This window comes from Protopterus annectens, chromosome 10.part0 (assembly GCF_019279795.1).
Source record: "Protopterus annectens isolate FY-2018-M chromosome 10.part0, PAN1.0, whole genome shotgun sequence".
NCBI classification, from domain to species: Eukaryota; Metazoa; Chordata; order Ceratodontiformes; family Protopteridae; genus Protopterus; species Protopterus annectens.
In genome coordinates, this window is record NC_056744.1 from 158786464 (window position 1) to 158813385 (window position 26922).

Sequence of the window (26922 nt, forward strand, 5' to 3'; positions counted from 1 at the left end):
CCTATACAACAATTCCATAACAATTCCCTGGCTATTTCTTCCTGGACCCCTGTCTAGAGGCGCGACTAGCGGATCCCTGGGGTGAATTTCCTTTCTCCCATCCAATTGTCAAGGTTCCTCTTGAAGAGGTCCAAAGAGGCACTCTGCTTGACATGTATGGGCAATCTTCCAGAGTCTGGGGAGTCTCTGGGTCAGGAACCTATCCCTCCAGCATGTTTTGTTTATTGTGATGACAAGGTTTAGATCCCTGGAGCGTAGCTCTGAGGGATGGGATTTTCTTTAAGTGTAGCATGTCCAACAGCTCTGGGTTTGACATATGTTGTGCCAGAGAGAGGATCGCTGAGTAGAGGAGTATACGACAGAGTATAGCTGGGGTTTTTAAGGGGGGTCAGGGTAGGGCATCTGCTTTGGGCCTGTGTTTTTTTTAGTGAGGTATTTCAGCCTTTCCAGTTGTTGCAGATGTCTTGAGAGGTACATACCAAATGGGGCGTTGTATTCTATAATGGGTCTAATGAGGGATGAGTACAGTGGGACAATGACCTCCTTCTTTCTGGATGAAAAGCCCTTTGTGATGAGGTGTGCCACATAGAAGGATTTCCTGACTGTTGTGGCGATGTGGTTATCGAAGGTGAGACCACTGTCCACCTGTGTCCCTAAGTCTCTTATCACACTTTCTCCAAACTACAAAGTGAACTGGCACCACACCTGTGTGCCCTATTCAATCACAGCCTCACCTCAGGCTTTGTCCCTACAGAATGGCGCACTCCTACAGTCATCCCTCTCCATAAAGGGGGAGAGACTACAGATCCTATGAATTATCTCCCCATTAGCCTGACGAGTCTGATATGTAAGGCTGTGGAGCGCATCATCATGGACATAATTAACAAGGATATAGGGAATCTCCAAACTCTGGATCCCATGCAATTTGGTTTTGTGAAGGATAGATCATGCCTGCTCAACTTGGTTGACTTCTTTGAGTCAGTCATCAGAGCCGTGAATGAGGGCAAGGCAGTTTATACAGCCTACCTCAATCTGGCCAAGGCCTTTGACACTATTCCCCACTCAGGAATTATTGATAGACTCACCAAACTAGGTGGGTTGCAAATTGGCTCACAGATAGAACCCACAGTGTGAAAGTAGTAGAAATCCAAGTCAGACTGCCAACCAGTCACGAGTGGAGTCCCACAGGGATTGGTCCTGGGTCCTCTCCTGTTTGGTATCTACTTTTCAGAAGTCCAGGCCAACATGGAGGGACTCTGGCTGATCAAGTTCACTGACCATTGCAAGCTGGGAGCATTATTAACTCCCCAAGTGATGTAGACATCCTACAGAAAGGCCTCACTGAAACCAACAACTGGTGTCGAAACCATGGCCTTAAACTTAATGCCAAAAAATGTGTCATCATTCCCTTTGGGAAAAACTCAGTTCCCACTAATTACCACATTGATGGTAGCCCACTGAGCACTGAAGGTGTTATAAGAGATCTGGGGACATAGGTTGGCAGCAACCTCTTCTTCGACCACCACACTGCCACTGTGGTCAGAAAGTCCTTCCATGTGGCACATCTCATTACCAAGGGTTTTGCATCCAGGAAGAAAGAGGTAATCATCTCTCTCTCTACTCTTCCCTCATTAGACCAATCATCAAATATAATGCCTCATTTGGCATGTACCTCACTAAACACCTGCAACAGCTGGAAAGGCCACAAAAGTACCTCACGAAGAGGATCCTAGGCCTTAAACACATGCCCTACATGGACAGACTCAAAAAACTCCAGTCTATTAAGAGGCGATCTCTGCTTGACTTTAAAAGCCATGTCTGACCCAGCCCTGTTAGAAATGCTACATCTAAAGAAATCCCAATCCCTCCGCACCACATGCTTCAGGGACCTCAACCTCATTACCACAATTAACAGAAATGCTGGAGGGACATGTTCATAACCCACAGACTGCTCATGCCATGGAATAGACTTCCCATACATGTCAAGCAGAGCACCTCGCTGACCCTCTTCAAGAGAAATCTTGATGAGTGGATGGGAAATAGAAAATTCACCCCAGGAATAACTCCAATGGCTCTACCTGACAGAGGTACTGGGAACTAAGGTCGGGTGGCACGATGCCAGGGTAATCCTATGTCTAGGCTTGTAAAGGCCCCAGGGCCATTAGCCTAGTACACAGTTATGAACCTATGAACCTAGTCAAAATAGGGGAAGCCACCTCAATCAGTGGACCATAACAAGAAGCGTACTCCAGGGTTTGGTCTTGGGGCGTCTGTTATTTGGAATATACTCTTCTAAGGTGCACATCAAAACCAGTGGGCCATGGCTGACCAAGTTTGCAGATGACTGCAAACTGAGTGCTGTCATCAATTTCTCTAGTGATGTCGACATCCTCCAAGAGGGTCCCACTCAGACAAATGACTGGTGCCAGAAACATGGCCTCAAACTGAATAAATACCAAAAAATGCATCATCATCACCTTTGGGGAGAGTGATGTTCCCACAAATTATCACATTAATAACAATGTCCTAAGCACGCAATCAGTCGTGAGGGATTTGGGCACCCAGTTTGATAGCAATCTGACTTTTGACCACCACGTTGCTTCCATTATATGGAAAGCCTTCTACATGGCCCACCTCATAAGTAAGGGTATCTCATCCAGGGACAAGGCGGTCATAACATCCCTGTATTCTTCCCTTATGAGGGCCATTATTGAGTACAATGCCCCTTTTGGCTTGTACCTTGCAAAGCATATGCAGCACCTGGAGAGACCACACAGGTTCCTCACCAGGAGAATCCAGGGCCTCAAAAGTGTACCATACACAGATAGGCTAAAAGCTCTATCCCTCTACTCAGTTTCATACAGACTCCTCAGAGGTGACCTCTGTCTGGCATACAAGGCCATCATGGACCCCACCTTGATGGGACTGCTGTATATCTACAAGTCAAGCTCCACTCAAGTAACCCACATACATGGCCTCAACCTGGTCTGTGACATCAACAAGATTTGTTGGTGGGACAGATTTGTGTCCCAGAGACGGAGGTTGTCAGAGTTTCTATGTGGGCAAGACAGAGAGAGTTCTTAAGCGTAGAATCTATGAACATTTGTATGAGATCAAAAAAAGGAAAGAAACTAATGCTTTTTATAAGCACTCTCTCACTTGCCCACAGATGTCACTTAAATTCTTCGTGCTTGAAAAGGTGAACCCAGATCCTAGGGGAGGTGACTGGAAGACCAGACTCAGTACGAGGGAACTTATTTGGCAACTCAAGTTGGATGCTACTAAACATCCAGGCTTGAATGACTGTATTAATTTAGCGCCTATTTTGAAAATTAACAGCAATACTCTATGAAGTTAGATTACATTTTTTGGATTTGTTATAGTCACATATTTATATTGTTTTTTGAGTTTATGCAGGGTGGTTTAGGTTTTATTTATTTTTTTATATTTTTTACACACACATTTGTTACAAATAGATTTTTTAGTCAAACCTCTGCACACACTTTTAAATAGAAACTGCAATGTATATATCTGGACCAGTTCAGAACATCTTCACAATAGAGCATATACTACAGTAGCCTACACGCTTTGATGCATTGGCTAGCAGATTATTTACAATTTACTTTCTGCGCATTACTTATGCACTATGCTGGGTAGACGAGTACTGTTTACAGTGGTTATCAGCACAGTGCAGCAGGTTGATTTTTTTGATTGAAGTATGTTCTTAGCATTGTTTCTGGCTGTTTTTTCACTGCTGTTTCAAATTTATTCTTAATGTATTTTAAAGTCAGGTGCACTTAATTTACTTGTTTGAGGAAACCAAAGGTGAACATATAAAGGTGCATTCGTACCAAGTAAAGTTGCACCCTAGCAATGGTTTCAATAACATTTACAAATAGTTTGTTAAAATGCATTTGGTTTGTGAAAACTCAATTGCTGAATTTGCATTAAGTTAACAACTGCATTTAATTGTTTAATGAGTTTCAAGTATTTGTTGCAAGGTATTTAAACTGAGTGTGCACATTACAGTTTTAACTTGAGAAAGCCCAGTACCACTGGATGAAAGCGCTTGTTTGTATTCTGTTGGTTCTGTATTAAAGAAGATTTTCGCATACAACGACGTTTGTGGATTCCACTTTTTATCTTTTGGGATTACTGGTTTTTGAAAGCCAGATTCTTCACCAAAATCTCCACCACTTTAGTTTGGTACGATTTGTTCTTCAATTTGTGGTGTCCTGGAAGTGTTTGTTTGCCTTAAGCTCTTGGTTTCTCTTTCTTGATCCCTGTATTCTTCCCTTATGAGGGCCATTATTGAGTACAATGCCCCTTTTGGCTTGTACCTTGCAAAGCATATGCAGCACCTGGAGAGACCACACAGGTTCCTCACCAGGAGAATCCAGGGCCTCAAAAGTGTACCATACACAGATAGGCTAAAAGCTCTATCCCTCTACTCAGTTTCATACAGACTCCTCAGAGGTGACCTCTGTCTGGCATACAAGGCGATCATGGACCCCACCTTGATGGGACTGCTGTATATCTGCAAGTCAAGCTCCACTCAAGTAACCCACATGCATGGCCTCAACCTGGTCTGTGACATCAACAAGATTTGTTGGTGGGACAGATTTGTGTCCCAGAGACTCTCCCATCTATGGAATAGACTTCCTGTCCACATCAAGCAGAGTACCTCTTTACCGCTTTTTAAGCGCAACCTGGATAACTGGATGGGAAACAGAAAATACATCCATGGGATTCCACCTGTGTCCCTACTGGACAGGGGCATCGGGTGCTGATTTGTCTAAACATGGGCTAAACTCTTGGCTAGACTTATAAGGGTCTCAGGGCCAATAGCCTAGTAACCTCCTATGATCCTATGATCTTCTGAATGAAAAGTCAGATGAAGGCAAGCAGTATGTTCATCGGTTAATAGGTTCATAAGTGCTTACTAGGCTATTGATCTGTGGGGATCTAAAGAATTCTAGTTTTACAGTCCCACTGTAGTTTTTGGCTATTGTGTTTTGTGTATGAATAACCTGGGGAGGGGGTGCAGAATAAGAAGGTGAAAATGTTACATGCTATAGGAATCCTCCTCGAAATATGATCGGAAGTGGATTTCTCTGAAACTGAGGTGAACTGTGAACATTTTAAAGACCTTCAGAGAAATGAAGGTCTTTAAAATGAAGAATGAACATTTACCATATTTGACTTACATCAGAGAAGTGTGATTACTATGTGCTGTGGAACTGCTAAAACTGAGAATTACAACAGCTGTGATTCTACTGAAATGGCAGAACTGTTTTAATGTTCTGCTTTGGAGAAATGTGTAGGATAAGGGCTAGATCTAAAGTCGTGAACTTTCTGCAGATGGGTCAGTCTGATTAGGAAAAAGAAGCACATTAAATTGTTCACTGTAGACAATGATGTACGGCTTTAGGAGTTCCTTGGTCAGTGACAGATAAAAAAGACAGAATACATATACTTGGCTGCACTGACTTTTTATTGTATAAAAAATAACTTCAATAAAGGAAGGAAGGGAAGGAAAAGCTTAAACTTTTTAAAAATAATTGTCGTACATAACAAAGTAGTTAGGAAATGTCATTTCAAGCACTTAAGGAACATGCTGGTTATCATGGGATTTTTACTTGTCTGTTTGCCAAGGGAAATATGGTATGCCATGCTCTGAGATACTAGAATTTTAGGCAGTGGCAAGCAAAGCACAGAATATCTGAAGCCTAGCTCAACTGAATACAGTTCTTGGTTTACCCAGTAAAGTAAACATTTGAAAACTGAAACAGCTATAAAAATACTCGTTGAGACATTTCAACAAAGACAGCCTGACCCATTGTGACTTTGTAGCATATCCAAGAAACACAAAGCTCTTGTTGTCACATTGTCTAATCTTAAATTTCAATACAATGAACAAATAGATGGATTAACAAGTAATACAAACAGTTTAAAAATGGGGAACATCTTTCTGTGAAGATGGCAGAAAAAGGGCGAACCAAACAGATGAAAAGTCAGAGTTAACTACCTTTTGCATTAACTGCTCTACAGCTACAATGTTTTGGAATTGTGCAAACTGTAACTGGCAACGGTGAAAGGTTCTGCTGCTCGCTGTGAAAGATATGGGTGGGGGTTCACAGGAAAGGTTTAACTTGGGTGGAGTCTCTACCAAATATATCCTGCTGAAAGCAATATAAAACAATGGGATGAATCCTATGCGACTGTGCATTGTGTATGTAGGGACAACTAGTATGTGTGCTGATGCAGCTGAGGTGACACAAAACAGCAAAATAATCAGGTGAGCTTTACTGTTGCATTGGAACGCAACTCATTACTCATTGGGTGCAGGTACAGCAGGCTCAGATACAAAAATAAATGTTCAGTATGTGGCTGAGGAAATGGGCTATATGCAGAATATGGATTAGTAAGGGATATGAAACAGCTCAGGCGGCTTGATGTACATAAACTTACTGCAACAATACACAACACACCTACTGTTTAAATGGCCGAACCTGCATCTGTATCCTGAGTACAGTTAATGCCACACCTACTGTTTAAATGGCTGAACCTGCATCTGTATCCTGAGTACAGTTAATGCCACACCTACTGTTTAAATGGCTGAACCTGCATCTGTATCCTGAGTACAGTTAATTCTGCAGAGAGCAGTCTATGAAGCCACAGCTCACTTAATTATCTCAAAAGAAACCAACAACAGTCTTCATTTTTGCAGGGAGACAACCACATCGGCACCTTCCAAACCCACTTACATTAAGCATTTCTAATTCTGAGGGCATACAACATTGGAGCATGAAGGCACACACTCTATTTTTCTGTGTAAATAAGTATTTCCTTTTTAGCAGAGTTTTGAGACGTCCGTTTTTAAAATTAAGTAACAGGGTGGGGGGAGGGGTGCATGAGGTGCTCGCCTCAGTAGCAAAACACATCTCACTGTGCAGTAGATCTAACCAGGTCTCAGACAGGACACAGTTTAAGACATTGTATGCTTTAGTTACCAAATTAGTGTGCGGTGTGCTTCTCCATGAGATATGTACTCTCATTCTAACATCTGTATATCTCTTTCTGGTAGTTTATTTACAGTTTCCCTGATCTGCTGCACTAAGCTAAATTTGAATGAATTGGCTTTATACACAAATGTGCCCTTTACATTACATTCACTTAATGATAGAAGGAGACAGCATGCCTATCTTGCCTGCATTTTTAAATGCATTTAACATTCTACCTCCCCATTATCCTCTTCTACCTGTCCCATGCAGTCTTGCATGCCTCTGTGGATTCCTTCTTCACCACTCAATGCAGTAGTCCATTCCATGTACCTACAACCCTCTCTATGAAAAAAAAAATGCTTTCAGAAATTGAGAGAGCAGTTAGTTTGCACAATCTGCTGCCTGCAATCCCTCTTTTCTTCCTGTTCAGAATGACTTCTTCATGTCATCCTAACATAGTTTTGAGTACCACTACTATACCTACTTTTCTCTTCTGTTTCTGAAATGAGAAGAGCTCTAGTTCCTATATCCTCATAAAATGCACCCTCTGATGGCAGATGATTGCTTAGACTGTACAATGTTCTACCTAATGGATAATGTCCTGATACAACTGTGATCTGGATTTAAATATTCCCATCACACTGCAGGGAATATGTCAAATCAGTGAAGTTAGTCTCACCAAATGTAAATGTGTGAATGCTGTTCAGAGAAACTAACTTCACAAACAGTGGAGTTTATATTTTTCACTACTGTTGAGCGACCTGAGTTTGTATATATAAGTTTGGGGGTTGGGGGTGTCTCCCCAGACAGGAGGTGCAGGGGAGCTTACCCTCTGTAAAAAAAAAAATGTTTTCTTATGGTCACCAAAGGCAGTTTCAGTGGGAATTTTTTGAACTCCGCCCCCCTGAACCACCACCTTAGTAAACGGTGCTAACCCTAACACTAACACTAACAGTAACGCTACACCTTTCTCCCAACCCTAACCCGTCACCTAACATCATTAAAACCTTTCCATAACACTGACACTACACAAGACAAAACACACAAACATTCACAAACACACACAAACTGCACTACAGCTATCACCTAACCTAACCCTTACCCTAAAATACACAAACTCGCAAAGAGACACACAACACCAATCCTTCACTCATCCCATACTGTAACCCTGACTCAAATACACACACACACACCACACACACACACATTCTTTTACCCCCCCAACCCCACTTACCTGTATCAACATTATATACCATTGACATGTTCACCGTTTGGCCAACTGTACCTAGATGTTAAATCACAACCCTGCGTTTGTCAAACAAGCATGCATTCAATTAAACAAAGGAGCAACTAACAAGCAAGTGCAGTTGCCTAAAATGTATATTTTGTACTCATGACTTCCCACTGCTGCCCTCTACCTCACTTCATACTTCAAAATTTTGCCCGTCTCTTCAAAAGTTATGGCAAGGAAATGCTGTATCTTCATCTGTTACATCCTAAAACGTATCTTCATCTGTTACATCCTAAAACAATAACAAACGGTTGTGCATTTCTACAAGCAAGATGTTTTCAGATCTACTTTGTAAGTATTCATTTAAACAGCAAGTAAATTGTTTTGGAGGGCTGCTCAGTAAAAAAAAAAAAAAAATATTCAAATGAGTATATTGAGTATACCTGACTAACCTGGCTACATCCTTGCCACCAGCATATTCAACAGACATCAGAATTTTTTGTCATCTTTTCTGCACTGTAATCTCTACAAGGACTTTCTCCTTGGAGGACAGAAACCAAAGTGCATTAAAGCAAGCAGATAAGGGGCAGGAATAATAAGCTGCCCACTGGTAAATGCTTCCCTTACTCTGCAGTGAAGGGCACAGACCAAAGTAAATGATGTTAGGTTGTTTCCATTCTCTCTCTCTCGGAATGGCCTACTTATTTGTTTCCTTACACGATGAGCTCTGTGCAGCTACTATTTCAAATTGCATGGTTCCATGGATCACAGCTGCATTCCTTAAAATAAACAGAACCTAAAGTGCAAGAGAAGACTTTTGCATTTCAAACAACTGCAGTACTTCTGAGTATTCCTTTTACCCTGAGGTACAGCAATCCCCAAGTTAGTACACAGACGTATTAGAAGTAGGGGGTGCAAAGGGGCTTAATCCCTGGGAAAAGAAAACATTTTAGAATGAGTACAGTGAGTTTCCATATTCTCTTCAATTCGATTCATTGTTTAGTTTTTATAATTGTCAGACTTGTAGTGACAAGTCTTTCAATTACAGAGCTCTGTCACATGGAGTTAAGGGTATGAGCTGGTAATGAGCTGAACCTGTAGCCAATTTGCCTTCTATGTGACTCGTAGCAAGTCACTTAACAAGACAGAGCTCTAGAACAATTGTTAAGTTGGCCTATAATACACAAAGGTCTCCTACATGACATGTGTAGTAACTAACTACCTATGAAGTGGTGCACCACTATAACTGCCAATGAACTAGCAGGTCTAGTAACTACATATGAATTAGTATATCACTGTAATTACCAATGAATCAGTATGGAGGCTTTCTGTGCAAGTAACAGAAATCCAATAGTTCATTAAAAAGTTTGAACAGATAGCAAGCAAATGATTATGAGGACATTTTAGCAAGAATAACCCAATGAAAGGAAAGCTCTGTCTCCCACATGCACACTCATGTATCTAAAGACTGCTGCTTAGAGATATGATCATTAGCTAATTCAGGTAATGTGTGATTATTTCGGAAACTCTTCTTTGGTATCTAGTCTAACTTCCTGATGAATGACACTAACTGTCCATTTTAAACATGCAATGCTAGAAAACTCCCACAAATTGTAAATTAAGTATACCTTATATCCTTGGATGTCACCATTTTGTGCCTCTTGAGGGGGAGGTTCCCACGTTATATCAAGCTGTGTTGCTGTTGAGGCCTGTATTGCAACATTCTGAGGAGATGCTGTAGGCACTTGAATTGGACAAAGTGAAGAGAGGAGGCATCAGAAATGAATGCAACAAATAAGTGTCTTGGCTTTAACCATGTTTGTGGTACTGACAAAGACCTACCAGCTTCACCAACAAAGACTTCTTGTGGAGCACTGTTCGGTCCCTCTCCAGCAGCATTGTAGACACTCATTCTGATCTCATAACGTTTGTGTTTGTTCAGGTCTGTGAAGAAAATAATTATTTCTGTGGTATGTTCTGTGTTTTAGCATATGACATGCCTTCAGTCATTACACAATCTCAATTATTTTGTAAAAAAAAAAACTTGGCTATAATCTAGTTCGCAGGTTCATAGCTTGATACTAGACAAGAGTCACTAAGATCATTAAAATCCCAGCCAAACATAGACCTTGAAATATTATGTAATTCAATAGGTCAATGCAGATCAATATTATCCAGGCAAATCAAGTACTAATCACTGGGATGCATTATTATTATTATGCAAAACTTCAGCAACTAAACTGTATGCAGATCATGTAATTTGATAACACTCATCAAGTCTGACTGCATTTAGGACAGATATCTTACTTAAGATATTACTGTCTGGCCCCCATTATACTGCATGAGTTTATATCCCACTGCCTGACATCTGATCTCATTATCTGAACTTAAATCCCGCTGCATGACTGTATATCAAATTTGTGATCTCATACCCTATTTACAAGTACAGATCCACTTTCTGAGCTTATAACCCTATACTGACCCCAGATCCAACTTTAAGAATCTTTGCCTGACTGCAGATCCCACAGTCTGAATCATACCCCACCTCAAGACTTCAGAGCCTACAATCAATCCAATACCATATTCAATCATGGTCTCATCTTACAGGTTTGTATGTCAGAACCTGTACCTTACCACCTAAAATGGGATCCCAAATTCCAAATGTGGCTTATGATTTTAAATTCAAAACTAGGAAGATGAATATTTTATTGTGACATGTCATGATAGTTAATACCACTGTCTTAGAACTTTCGCAGATTCTCAAAATTTATTCTAATTAGTTTTCATGAAGTCAGCATGCCTAGCATTACAATGTTCTCTCTAACTTTGCTAGGGTAATTTAGGTAGACAGTGGAGACAGAATATTTCATGGAATGGTTACCCTGCGGCTACATGAGAAATACACTGTCATTGGCTTTTTGGTTCATTAATGCTGGATGCTGGACTCAGTGACATATCATAAACTCATCCTCAGTGGTGCTTCAGTAACAGTTACAAGAGAACAACCACTCATATTCCAGGAACTTCTCAGTTTTTTGTCATCATACGTCAATGAGCTATCTAGGCACACATTTTAAAACAAGGCAATCATGCAAAATAACACTTGTTTTCTTGATTGTAATTTACTTAATTTAACATATTTGAGTTTGGCATACTATAATTTTCAGCAACAGAAAAAGTTATTTTTCCTTCTTTGTCTTCTTCTTCAGTCACATAACATTTACTACTTCCTAAGACATTATATCACAAGGATGTTGACTTACTGTCCAGCTCATACTGTGTGAGGGAGGCTTCACTCAGGTTCCGTATGGCGTATATGGCTATAGGAAGAAAAGAAATATCCAAAGGAACAGAAAGAAAGTACAGGTAACAGCAGTTAGTGAATGTTAGTGCACAAAACACTTCAAACAAGCAAGCAGGACTGACCAGAACTTTAGTCAAAATAATAATAGGGGCCCTATTCCCATTTTGAGCAAAACTGAGAGACCAGAGTTGGTACTTGCTCTGAACTGTAGTGATGCAAAAATGTTTTCATATTGCTGTACTTAACTATGCATCTGGGTTACACTTATTTATGGTTATGAATTTATTGTGGAATACTTCCTATTTTTAATCAGTAACCTTCTACAACAGCCCAAAGGCCAGGAGAGAGAGAACAACTATACACATATATTTGTAAATAAACAACAATATTGAGTGAAGATGTGGATAAAAAGTATTTTGCCTAAAACTCTCCTGAACACGCTTAACTTTGTAATCACTGTTAATTTTGATAGACAATTGCCGATTCGCTCCTCAGCATTCTTCAAATGCTTCTCATGTTTTGCTGCATTCTGACCATATCTTAGCTTTATGAAAGGTGATTACAATTGGTTTTCTGCAAAAGTACTTTTCAATGACTAGAAAATAAACAAGTACAAAAACTGTACTAGATTTGACATTATGAAAATAACAGCATGACAAGCCTAAAACAAAAAGCAAGAAGGACAGTGTAGAAGGATAACCTAATGGAGCTCTTAACATGCTGTGACAGAAAGGAGACTATGACAGTATAGTGAGGATATAAAAGTGTCCTTTGACTTAGAATGATTCAGACATATGACAGGGGAATAATAAGGTCTTGTATATTAATCCGCATAAGACAGACTAGCTAGAACTACAGGGAATTAGGGCGCAAGAAAAAGAGGAAGTGTAGAATAAGAAAGGCACAAAGGGGGATGAATAAGTCGTAAAATAAATTTAAACAACATATTAGTGGGGCAGTGGAGATGACAATAAGGTGCAGGAAAGGGAGAAGACATTTTGTTTCCCCAAGGAGTTATAAATGATGCTTAGGTGTAAAGGGAGGGCCTGGAGAAACAGGACTGGGGCAGGCAGGAGGTGGATAAAGTATTACTAGGCTAAGATTATAAGGATTATAATGGCAGTTAAGGTTGCAGTAGAAAATAAGCTTGTACATGTTTTAATAAAGGACATAATAAGAAGCTTTGCTGATACACTGTGAACACAGGAAAGGAGGAATGTGTGAAATATTCAAACTTGGGGTTCAGAAGAAGGAGGTAAAGGGTGTAGTAGAAGACACTCAATTTTTTCTAAGGACAAAGCAGGTGTTTACCATGCCTGGAAGGCCAAAATAGGGAAAAACAGCCAGAAGTACATGAATGGCTTAATAAGGAGAGAGAGAGAGAGAGGCAAAGAAATCAAAGATGTGGAAAAGTTGGTAAGAGAGATGAATTAGCTTCTGTTGAAAACCCTGAAGAACCTAGCTTGTGTGGTGGTATTCATTCTGATGGAAATCAACCCCAGGTCACTGGGAAATGTGAAAGTACATGAGGGCTGGAAGAGAGCCACAGTGCTGATCATATCCATGCCAGCTAGATGTAGTGTAACACTGTCTCCATTATACTGCATAACACACTGCTTTTCCAAACCACTATCTTCTTTTTTAAGTCACAACTCTCCTTGCCAAACTGCATAGTTCCAAAATTATTTACACAACGCAGACCATTAAGTGTACCAGACGCACTCATTACTAACACAATCATTATCCATTGTAGGTGGTCTGACCCTCTCTGCTCCTTACCAACCACATCAAAGCATAGTAGTCCATACTTAGCATTCATTAAAAAACTATAAACAATATTTCATCTTGACACACTGTTTATAATATTAACATTGGTAATGTCAGATCTATTTTTAACAAGTAACATACATCAAAATTCTGACCCATATGCATACCTCTTAGAGCAAGAAGTCTGGACAAAGCCATAAATAATGGGGGGATTAAGGCCCAAAAGTAGGGACAATGTTTAAATGATGCTCATACAAACTTAGAAAGTCGATAAAATAACATGTTTTGCATTAGCATGAATTTTCTAAAGGGTATGAAGTCTGAAACTCAAATGTCTGTCATTTTCTGACTTTGGTCTTTAACGCATTGCCAATGGTTTACCAGAAAACTACACTTTTATGAAAAATGGACCAAACATATGAGGCAAAAATCTGGACATTCTGCAAAAATCTGTACAGTTGAGAGGTATGCACACATGACATCCCAGTCCATATTAAAACAGTATAAAAGTAACTTATCTAAGTGCAGCTAGCATTACATACAAATTCTGCAAGCTAGAACCTCATTTATGCACCTGATGCTTTGGGTAAATCATAATCCTGGCTATCTCCCTCCCATATAATACCTGTCTACATTACTTTCGTTTAGTTTACAAAGCCTTAAAGGAGTCAAATATAGGGAGGAGCAGTCCTCCTTCTCATAAGAAATACAGTCCACTCACTTACTAGTCTCAGTGCTCAACCAAGATACCCACCAAATCATCTGTATCTGTTTGACAGCCCATCACAAACTATGAATCATAATTAGAAGACAAACTGGTAAAACTGAAAACAGAGTCACAGTACCAAAAGGCTGAGATGAAAACTTGAATTCGTAAGTGCTTTTGTTCATCCAGTTAAAGTGAACTTCTTCAGACAAAGTAAAAACAATTTACGCCTCTCTTTATGCATAGTTCTAGCCACATGGCCCATTACAGTTGTTAAATCAATTAATATTTAAAAACATAAGCTGATATAAAATATATATATATATATATATATATATATATATATATATATATATATATATAAATTACAGGTTACAAATGCTGCAGCTATAAAAAAAAATAAACAATCTAAACATATAAATTTCTGTTCCAATGTTCTATTGCTTGTTTATAGAAACTAAAGAACCCGACACGTTAAGAATATGTGTTTTCATGAATGAACAGAATTTTATATGTTTAAATTATGTTTAGGTTTTTTTATAGTTGCAGCATCTGTAATTTATATATATATATATATATATATATATATATATATATATATATATATATATGAATATATATTTTGTCAGCTTATGTTTTTAAATATTAATTAATTTAACAACCCTAATGGGTCATGTGACTAGAAGGGTTCCTATCAGCTGACCGAAGACACAGGTTAGTGAATGTGACTTGGTCAAGCTGTAAATGCCGAAATGGCAAAATATCGAAATGGCATGTAAGCGAATTCTTTCCCTGGGAAAGAATTTGTTTGGCCGCTTCAGCAGTTTGCCGTTTTCAGCACTGTAGTGCAGTCTCGGAGTTGGTATAATTAAGTAGGGGGGGTGTGGGTGGCAAAGCCCCCACTTAATATCACGTATTAAAGTGTTTTCTTTCTTTTTTTTTTTTTTTTTTGTTGCAACAATGATTTTTTTTCTCTTGGAAAAAAATCTCTGTTCTGACAGTTTGGTTTTGTAAGCTTTTACTTACATGGGGTCAATTAATCACCATTCGCTAACCTAAGCGTTCGGTGATCTAATATAGACCCAACTAGAACTATGTAATAAGAGAGGGGTAGATTGTTTTTACTTTGTCTGAAGAAGTTCACTTTAATTTGATGAAGTGAAAGTGCTTACGAATTAAAGTTTTCATCTCAGCCTTTTGCTACTGTGACTCTGTTGTCAGTTTTACTATGAATCATAATTACCTACATTCCTCAAAAAAGGCAGTGAAGTATACAACCTCCTTTACTCCATTCCCCAGATATTTAAAACAATCACTAAATCAGCCAAGGATCTTTCTCTCCCCAGTGGGAGAGCATCTCTTACCAGATAACACTCCTGTCGTTCAGAAACCATAATACTTACCAAAGCACGCCCCCAGTCCTATATGAGCTACCTTGCTAACAAAGACAGTACATTTGACAGGCCTCTACCTAGCTCACCCAAAAGACTCATGCATGTCCAAGTGGTCCTCACACTTCATTGACAACAGTGGTATCACCATGACCTGTATTATACAGATTTTCGCAAAATGTCCAGATTTTTGCCTCCTATTTTTGACCTCTTACTCATAAAATTGTGGTTTTCTGGCAAAACATTGCCAAATGTTTGAGGACTGAAGTCAGAAGATAATGACAGACATTTGAAAGTCAGACATTATACCCTTCAGAAAATTCATACTAATGCAAACCCTGTTATTCTATCAACTTTCTAAATTTGTAAGAGAAATATTTAAAAAGTGTCCCTATTTTGGTATTTGTGCCCGCCCTCCATTATTTATGGCTTTGTCCAGAATTCTTGTTCTAAGAGGTTGAGAGCTATGCTTGTACTACCTTAGGCCACTCTCCATTTGTGATATCCTTACATACTGCACAGTGAAAAGAAAATCGTCCTACATTCTGTTAAATTAACTTGCATAAAGTAAATGGTCCGCCAGTAACCACAAAGTCACACTGTAACATTAACATGTCCACCAAATTCTTTCAGAATATTCTTCTTCTCCAAGAAAATAGTTTCAACATCAAAAAAGTCAAATGCATTTCATTTCTTGGCTCATCCTGACCTGCGGACCTACAAGTGCTCCTGTAATCTGCCATCTTCTATTAACAAATCACTGAAGAATCCCCAGCAGCATGAGTACCTCTGCTCTTATGATCTGTTCACATTTTTAGACACGTATGCAATACTTTTCCTGTATCCCCAAATTCTGAAAAGTCTACTTATTTAATAGCTAACATACATAAATCCACAGCATTTGACATTAACAACTTGCATTACTTTTCTGTTCACATTTCAAAGTTTTCGAAGGTGCCACCTCCATCAACTACATACCTACCTAAGCCACAACTAACGCTACCCTAATTAGCAGTTTTCTGTAAAGGTCACAGCACCATCACCTCCCTTCTCTTGTTCGCTAACAACCTATGCCAACATATAGACAAAGGAATACTCACATGGCAGTGGTGGCAGATCTTGCAAAGGCTTTGAACTCAGTATCTCAACCAAACCTAACCGCTATACTTGCAAACTTGATTAGTACATGATTACTTAGTTTCAACAATGCCTTAGCACCTGCCCTATTTAGGTCATCTGGAGTACCTCCCATCCCTCTACGCCTTTCTCAACAGGTGTCACCAAAGGCAGAATTGTAGGGTCCCTCTTCTTTTCCCTCTTTGTGAATAAATCATTCCAGATCACCGACTTTCTAAATTCTTTTTTGAAATTCCTATTTTATGTTGACAGTCTCATCTTCTGGTCATGTCACCAAAACTTGCTGACATGCTCAACAAACTCAGTATGACCGACATCTACAACAGGTCACATTCCTTTCTCTCAGCAGAAATTTTTCTAAAGCCAAATTTTATGCTGCTAGTTATCTCCCATATAACAGTTATGTTGTGCCTGTGTCTTTCTAGTCCTCTCTTATGCAGGCAACCCTGGACCACCTCTTTAAATATCTGGGCTTATGGATTTGTCCAGCCCCTTCTTCAAGAGATTTACAAAATAATGCAAATTCAAATTCCAACAGCATATGGACATTTTATATCACACCTGGAATCAGTTGCTCAAGGATGCAGCTCTATTTTATTTGTATCTCTGGTATACACCCTGCCTATTATCTGCAGATCTTCAAACAATTATTCTAATCAGCAGACATGTCTCACCAGAGCACCTATCTGTAACCTATGCCCTAATTACAATCTGAAGATGCTCAAATAACACTTCTGTTATGCAGACGTTTCTCAACAGAGCAAGTTACTGTTTGTGTGCACTGCCAGAAATGAGCACCACTGTTTTTCTTAAAGAAAACTTTCCCATTAACCTTCAATAGCATTATATTTATTTATTTATTTATTTATTTACTCGCTGTTGAGCGTTGCGACTAATGTGAACCTCAATTGCTTCCCAGTCCATAACACCCCCACCATGCAAACTGCTGTGATATTGGATCTGTTTAACTGTGCCTGTTTTCTTAGCTGAAAATGCTGCCCCCATGTTTAAACCTTATTGATGACATATGCTAAGTGTTTCTTAAATGTTTAAACTCTAGTTAGTAATACATTTTAAATGACTCAACTGCTTGATAGTCCCTAGTAATGCATTGACTATAACTTGCAGACTTGCTAGCACTTTTTTTACTACATTATCATTTTTTACTGTTATTTCTCTGCTTGTTCTGAGTCCTGCATTAACTGTATTGTGGCTAACCTTACATGATAAATTGTGTTATTTTTTCCATGATATATCTGTCTTTATACTGCACTGCTCTACTTCTATAAACCAGGCTACAAGACCCTCTTATTGTTCCTATCCCCCTTTTAGTTTCCTTTGATCCTTGTGTCCAAGCATACCCTCATCTCACACCAATCTCTCGGCTACTCCACCATTTTTTTTTTATTCTTTCGTTTTTGTTTGAATCTAAATCATCTAACGTTTACAGCTCTTACTCTACTGTAGATACTGACAAATTTTTACCTTCTTGATAATTGGTACCTGTCACTTTTCTTACAGTTGACTGTCGCGTGTAAATTACCCAGGTGTTTGCCATCATTCTATGAAGTACCCTGGCTTCCTGCCTGTAAAAACAGCTTCCTAAACAGGAGTCCTGCAGTGTCCTCAAACTACTCCTGCCTTTCTCCAAGAACTGCCTACAAAGTGTATGTTTCCTAGTGTAAATTACATCTTTACCTGTTACTATTGTATTTTAACCCTGTGTATGCCTGCTAGCAGCCTACTGTGGACATTACTCATCCCCTCCTCTCTAAGTCCCTCCACACTCTTCTAAGTGCTCGTAACCCTTCCTGCAGTTAGACTGATTGACCACTAGGTAGCAGCATCAATCCACTGCCAACCAATTGTTGTCTGTGATGTCATGAATATATACACGTCATGTCATGAATATATACATTAATCTAGGTAAAATGTTAATTTTGATTATTGATACTTTGGCCAAGAATGGTAGTTTTAGGTTGTTCCATCGTTTGCAGTCTTGCATTATATTTTGCCATTTAAGGTTTACATTGTGTTGGTAGAAGTCTTTGTTACTCTGGAAAAAGGTGATTCCCAGGTATTTAGTTTCTTCTTTAATTTTTGTTGTGTTTAACAATGGTATTAGTGAGATGAGTTTGGGTGTTTTTAGGGGGAAAATATTAGTTTTATTAAGGTTTAGTTTGTAGTTAGACATAGTCGAGAAATGTTCAATTGCAGCTATTATTTTGTTTATATCTGAATTTGGTGTAGTGCAGTATATGTTCAGATCATCCGCAAATGCAGTGAGGTATATTTTGAAGTTGTGTATTGATGGAGGATTGTGATATGTATTTTGTTTAATGTATAGAAAGAGTGGTTCTAGGTATAGGTTAAACAGGAAGGGTGATAGTGGGCATCCTTGTCTTGTTCCATTTTTTATTAGGATCCTATTTGACCAAGTTTTATTTATATACAGAGATGTGTATGGGTTGCTATAGAGAGTTTGGATGATCTGAATGAAGTTATTGGGTATATTAAAGTAGGGTAGTGTTTGGAGTAAGAATTCTAGATTAACCCTATCAAATGCCTTATGGGCATCCACTACCATTGTGTAGATGTTGATATTGTATCGGTTAGCGTAGGATATTAATGCATCTAATGTTAATGTATTGTCACTAGTCTGTCTATGTGGTGTAAAACCGGATTGTTCTGGGGAGAGGAGTTTTTCTATCAGATTTTTCATTCGGTTTGCAAGTATATAGGTAAATATTTTAGTATCTATATTTAAGAGGGAGATGGGTCTGTAGCTGTCGGGGTTTTTGGGGTCTGTGTGTTCTTTTAATATAAATATAGTTTTAGAGGCATTAAAGTGGATATCATTTATTTTATAGTTTATTATGTAATTCAGTGTATAGTATAGTAGTTTGGCTATCAAGGGGGAAATGCTTTGTAAAATTCTGATGTGAGTCCATCCGGACCCGGAGCCTTATGCACTTTTAAGTGTTTGATTGTTGTAATAATTTCACTGATGGATATCGGCTCAGTTAGTTTTTTTTGTTGGTCTAAATTGAGTTTATGGAATTTCAGTTTTGAAGAAAAAGAGTTCTATCTTCCTTGAGGTTTGTAGTATTTGTGCTCCATATATTTGAGAGTATATTTGTTCAAATGTTTTAATAATGTCTTCATTTTTGTGTAGTTTTTGTCTCTGTAGTTTATTTCTGATATATTGGAGGCATTTTTGTGTTGGCAGATAATTCTGGCCAGAGCTCTAGATGGTATTTGAGCTTCTTCTGCATAAGTGGCTAACATTCTGGCTTCATAGAAAGATAGGTTCCTGGTTTCTAACATATATAGATCCCTTTGCAGTTTTAAAAGTTCTGCTTCTGTTTGGTTCTTAGGGTTATTTATTAGTTCTTTTCAAGATGCTCTATTTCCCTTTCAGTATATGCTCCTCTTTCAGTTGTATTTTTTTATAGTATGCTGCTTTTTTGATAAACAATCCTCTGATTTGTGCTTTGGTTGCAGCCCATTCACTGTCAGTTGGTACTTGGGAGTTAGTGATATTTGTAAGAGCTATTTTTAGTATTGCTTCTGTTTCTTTTATTACATCCATTTTGGAAAGTAAATTAGGGTTTAATGACCAATTATGACCCCTATTCTCTAAATATATCTTTTTGTCCCAGTTAATGTTCAGTGTGATTTTGGAGTGATCTGAAAAGAACCTGGTATGTATAGTTATTGTTGGGTCCATGTTAATGCATATGTCAGAGATTAAGAAGAAGTCTATCCTTGACCACATTTTGTGACATTGCGAATAGAATGTGAATTTCCCTGTTTTATCTGCACTGTTCCCATGTTTAAAAGGGTCATATAGTTTGAAATCTTGTTCGAGTTCATTAAGGGCTAATGTGGCTTGTTTATTATGTGATTTGGTCAGATTAGATTTATCCTTTTCTGGGTTTTGATATGTATTCCAGTCACCTCCAATCACTAGGTAGTGATCTTTAAATTGGTTTAAGGTTGGGTATAATGACATAAAAATGTTGGTTATTACAGGGTGCGTAAACATTAAGTACCATTATAGCTTTTGGTATTGTAGGACTATTAAATGTTACATAGCACCATCTTCCCTCCTTGTCAGCTTTGGTTTTAAGTATTTTTCCTTAAATTGTTTTTTTAATTATGGCAGCCCCAGCACTGTTTGTTTTCCCCTCTGAAGCTATGATTTGACTTATCCATTTCTTTCTGCTAATTTCTGCCCATTGATCTGCAGTCAAGTGCGTCTTGTATTAGTGTGAGGTTGGCTGTGGTTTTAATGTAAGGTGTAAGAATAGTTTTCTTTTCTTCTTGTTTTGGAGCCCTTTAACATTCCATGATTCTATTTCCCACATTTATTTATTAGGTGTATTCCTTAGATATGCCATGTATATTAGTTTTGTTTTGTTAGTTTTGTATGTGTTACTGTGTGATGGTTTAGGAAAGCATCTATTTATCATCCTTACACTGTGCCTAACCACTATATCCCTGGACCAGGAATAATCAGGGGGTGAGGATGAAGGTTCATTATATGGTTTACCTTTACGTCTAATCTTGGAATGTGTTTTCTTTTTAGATATAGATTTACTCTATAGTATCCCCCCTGTGTTACTATAAACAATGTGGACAAAGCTGAACAAACTAGTTCCCTCAACAAACACTGCTACTTAATATCCCTAGCCTCTTCCAACATATTATTTATACAGTGATGGTATTGCATTTAAGGTACAGCATGTATTGTTTTTGTCTTGTGACTAATTCTTTCTAATAGTATTTTGAAAACAGCATATTAATATACATTCTTCAGTAAATTATAGCAATATGTGTACCATAGTAATATTGTTAAACAATTAATCTTGTCATCCTCTACTCATCCTCCATCTTACTCACTCCCTTCACCAAACAGATTCCCCAGTTTGCTAACGCTGAACTAATTCCAGCCCTACTTCAGATAAACAAACACAAGCTCATCTGCATAGTTACCCTTTACGTCCCTTGTGGAGACAATGTCCCAGTCCCTGAAGACATTCTCTCTTGGTTTTCCACCAGTGTAACAAATGAGACTATAACCTTGGGTGATGTAAATATTAACTGGGCCACTATTCAATCTCCCACATACCCTCTAAATATAAACATCTACAATTTCTCCCAACTTATCAATGCCTTAACCAGACCTTCCAAGGACTTCTCCATTGGAAATACCCATGACTGGATTTTAGTGTCTCATCCTCACAATATCTCTGATAGTGGTGCCCTTCCCAAGCCACTCAGTGATCACTTTCCTACCTTTGCCCACTGTCTTTCCCCTTCCTTACAACTATTCCACACCTATATCTCCACTCGGTCCCTAAAAAACTTCAACCCAATACATTCATAAACTTGCTCAAAGAAATAAACTGGAACCCACTATAAACTTTACCCTTAGATAATGTCATCACCTACTTCAATTCAACTTTCTTAAACTTGTTAGACTCCTTGGCCCCCCTGAAAACAAAACGTATTAAAAGTAAATCCGTCCCTTGGTTAACCGAAGAGATCTTAAGCATCATGCGACTCTGAGATAAAGCCTGAAAATGCTACCACAATAACAAGACTATAACTACCCTCAATAACTACAAAATACTTCAAAACAAAGTAAAAAAACATATTATTTCAGACCAGAAAGCCTATTTCTTAACACTCCAGACCAATCACAATACAAACCCCAAAAAATTCTGGTATGGAATCTCCTCTCTCCTTAAGGCAGGTAAAATAGAAAACCCCACCCCTGATCCAAATGCTGCTGACATAGACCTAGCTACCAAGCTTAATTCTTTCTTATCGACTCCATAGCCAAACTAACAACTATTTTCACTAACAATCCTATTTCCACACCCCTATCTTCACCTACCCACTCCTACCCTAGTACCGCCACCTCTCAACCTCCTCCCCTTCTCCATAAATCTCATCCATATATCTACTATAAAAAACTTCTTCAAAACCTGAAAACAACTTCTAAGGCTCCTGATCAAATCCTCTCCTACTTCTTAAAGACAGCCGCAGAAGCCATAGCCCTCCCCATCTGCATTTTAATAAACCAATTAATCACAGAAGGCTATGTACCCCAACTCTGGAAAAAAGGCCTTTATTATTCCACTCCATAAAGGGGGTAACAACAATAACATCCCAAATGTTCGACCTATCGCCATCCTATCCCTTATTTCTAAACTCCTGGAAAAATGCATCAACCTTCAACTTTTACCCTATCTCACAAACAACCACCTTCTAACTCCCACACAACACAGATTCAGACCTGGCTACTGCACTACCACCGCTCTCCTCTCCTTCCTAGAAACCTTTAACAAGGCCCGTGACTCTGGCCACATTGTATTCACCCTCTCCCTAGACCTTTCAAAAGCCTTTGATACCATCTCTCACAACCTTCTCCTTACCAAACTCTGTAAACTAAATCTTTCCCCCTCCTCTATCAATTGATTCACCAGTTATCTCTCAAATAGGCAACAAGCAGTAAAGTGGAAAAAGCTACCTCCCCATTCCTCAACACTCCCACAGGAGTACCCCAGGGTTCAATTCTAGGTCCACTGCTATTTAACATTTTCATAAACGACTTCCATCAGACCATCTTTAATGCTAGTCTCATCCAGTACACTGACGATTCATCTATAATCTGTTCTGCCACCTCCAACTCCATACTACAAAATTAACTCAAGATGCCTTCTCCTCCACTGAAAAATGGATGCTAGACAACCACCTTAATGCCTCTAAAACCAAACTCATGATATTTACCCCTTCCAAAACCACCACACTAGACAAAAACACATTCTCTATCACCAGTCAGAACAATACACCTCTCAAAATAGTATCTAATACAAAATTGTTAGGTGTCCTCATCGATGACCAGCTCAAGTTTGATACCCACCCACAAGTAAATATTGGAAAAACTCATAAGAAACTTGGCATGCTCTATCGTCACAAGTGCTACATCTCTCTAGGCTTATTCTCTCTACCACATACCTCATCCCATCCCTGCTATATGGTGCCCCACTCTTTACTAACTTGGAATCCTCCCTCAAGACAAAACCCTCCTCCTGTTACAATAACATTTCAAATTCGCAACAGGCCATAGATCTTGTACACACCACTGTATTGCCCTCCATAAACTGAATTGGCTAGAGCTACCAAGTCACCTCTCCTATATCCAACTTATTCAAGCACACAAACTCATCTTCTGTCCCTCCCTCTCCCTGCCCCTCCCTTGCCACTGCCTTTAAAATGCATCAACCTGATAGACTCCTAAGATCTAACTCCCAAAATCTAATCGAACTGCATAAACCTTCCTGCCCACCAGGCAAACATCTTCTGTCCTTCTCTCTAGCTCGCCTCTGGAATTCACTTCTACCTCTCATCCGTACCACTAGCAGCCTCTCTTCCTTTAAAACTTTACTTCACTCCCACCTAACAATCCACTGGGAATGCTCCTGTTCCCACCCTACATAAAGTCCCCCAATTTAAGCTATACTCCAAGAGTTAATACATCTATAAAGGTCATTCTACTGCACTTAACCCTGATAAGCAACTGATGAAAGTAACAAACTTTGTATATAATGCTGATTGTCTTTTTTAAAGATTTCTTTGTGTTTGCATTTTACTAATGCCATTTACCTGTATTACTGTACTTTCTATTATTATAACTTGCTTCTTTTAAGTAATTTGTATTTTTTTCTGAAGCTTTTCTCCCCAGGACTCCATTGAAAATGGGCTCCTCATGGCCCAGTGGACCATCCTGGCAAACAAACTGCAAATAATTAATTAATTAATTTACAGTTTCCCAACTCACACTCTGGAACTTTGTTCCACAATCTAATACCATAAAACCCTCATTATCCATCTTCAAATCCTGTCTCAGGCAGCATTCATTTAAAACAGCCATTTGTACTTTATTTTTGTTGTTGTTTTTTAATAGAGGCAGTACACTGCCTTCCCTCATAGAACAATTCCTTAGCTGTAAGCAACGTATTCCACTCCCTTTAACTAATAACTCATCCTACAAAAATTAACTACCTCAACCTAGCTTAAGTCTTAACACACAATCATTATCTAAACACCAGACTCTGTAGGACTGCATCCCTTACTTAGACAGAGTTGCACTGTCCTATCAACATGGTTGATTATCAGCTTATTAGTTTATAGCCCTGCCAAGCCACATCTGCAGATTATTTGTGTCTTCTCTGTCTCTGAATTGTTATGAATCAGTTTGGTTTGACAGTGAAATGATCTGTATTATGCGCATTTATTTAACCAGTTTTGTACTATTATTTACAAGTCCACAGCTGAAAATGGACCTTGTGGCTCAATCAACCCACCAAATTTTCCAGTACTGACAACCCCTAGTAGATCAATGCCAGCTACAGTGAGCTGTATGAAAGTTACAGCTTATTATCTGATACAGATACCATCCGTAAAGCTCAGAGGCATGATAGGGAATCTTGATTTAGTTCCACTGTGTGTCTGGTCAGTCCTTCTTAACAAATACAGGTCAGTTTTGTAGCAACAGTCAGTACCTTTTGTGGAAAAAACACACATGAAAAATGGTAAAGCAGGTTATACCAAACATATTTTAAAGCAGTAATATAAGGACATAGTCAAGATAAAAACAGAAAATAAACAATATCTGACAATGCCCTTATCTGTAGCTATGTGAAAAACAAATAATTGGCTGCATTATCCCTGACTTACAAGCCTAGCAGAAATTCATGCTCAGCAACATGTAATATGACGCAGAATGAAACATTATGAGACTTCAACATTTAATTAATTTGTACTTAAAAACACAATGGTTATTTAATTTGAACACAAGCAAACAGACAGAAGTCAAGTATATACTAGTTTAAGTCAATTTCTGCCTCAAAAGGGGAAGCACACAGTTTTGCTGACACATACAAAAGTGAGCTTCTACTGAAAGAATTGCACAGCTGTATTATACACTGTCACAACTTAAGTGTTAAAAAGCCCACCTTAAAAAAAGGACATTAGATAAAGCACCTTCATTTACAAACCTCTGAGTAACACAGTTGAAATAGCTGTTATACATATTTGAGTTTTTATAAACATCTAGTGTATGAGGACAGAGCAATGTCAAAAAACAGATATTCCATAATTTGTATATTTATTTGAAAAAAATATATATAGCCAACCTTCAACTTTCATGCTCCTGTATCCCTAATTTATTCTTTTTTAATAAATACATTTTAGCCTGAGTATGTGGCACTATGTAAGTCAATTAGTCCACCATGGCAAGCATTGCAAATGTTTAAAAGTTGTCTCTTCTCAGCATGAAAACTATTTATTCAGAAAAAAATAAAGCTTACAAAGACTGTATTAAAAGTTCACAGGTGCACAAAGTTGTAAATCCACTCTAAACTATGTCAGTGTTACATGTTTATAGGCCAGGAAAAAAAGTTTTCAGTTTCAACCATTACTTCACTAGCATATACATAAACACACGTGTGTGTGTGTGTGTGTGTGTGTGTGTGTGTGTGTGTGTGTGTGTGTGTGTGTGTGTGTGTGCGCACATGTGATTAAGGTTTGGGGTTATGATCACACTAATGATGTTAGATGGTATTTAACAGTGGAGTTAAGTGTGTGTGTGTGTGTGTGTGTGTGTGTGTGTGTGTGTGTGTGTGCGCGCGTGCACGTGATTAAGGTTTGGGGTTGTTAAGATCACACTAATTATGTTAGACAGTATTTAACAGTGGAGCTAAGTTCAGCCCCACAACAACAGGATGATATTTTTGTACGCATGTAGTTGTCTGTCACACTCTTCATCTCTGCTATTTCATTTGTAGACCTGGATTTCCAGGGTACCATAAAATACTGATTGCCCATGAATCCTGAAAACAACTGCACAGTTGCACTAAATGACTTTTATCATCTGGTTAATGATAGTTATTTTTCTCCTGGTGACCATTTTATTTAGTTGCACTGGCCATTTTAAACGTTTAGATATAGTTAACACTAATCTAACAATGAGTGTTTAAATAAGACAACTATGGCATTGCTTCATATTGGGTAAGAAATATTATTACTTTAGCCATAGTAATTTAAGACAAGTCAAGCTGCCAGTCCATCGTTTAGCTTTTTTGTAAATGTTAGGAAAAAAACAGTGGCATTTTCAGAATAAGGAGTATCTAGACCTTCCATGATCAAGAATGTCATTTGCTCAAAATGCTATATCCCTCAGGGTAGTCTGATGTTTGCAGTCAGGTTCCTGCAGCTGGCTGACCCACAGCATTAAGAGGTTAAAAGCATTAGAAAAAGTATTACCTCACAGACAGAATGTTTTGCAAGTAATGGAATCACTTGAAGGC

General features: G+C 38.6%; 1 protein-coding gene across 1 annotated transcript in view; it reads right to left on the reverse strand.

Moving 5' to 3' along the window:
• SDK2 (sidekick cell adhesion molecule 2) overlaps positions 1–26922 on the reverse strand; it is a 1526639-nt gene that overhangs the window by 241547 nt on the left and 1258170 nt on the right. Inside the window, exons 33-35 of the mRNA XM_044085131.1 lie at positions 11499–11555; positions 10078–10179; positions 9864–9979 (exon numbers count right to left, since the gene is read on the reverse strand). Coding sequence (XP_043941066.1) covers positions 9864–9979; positions 10078–10179; positions 11499–11555 — 275 coding nt within the window. The remainder of the gene's footprint in view (positions 1–9863; positions 9980–10077; positions 10180–11498; positions 11556–26922) is intronic.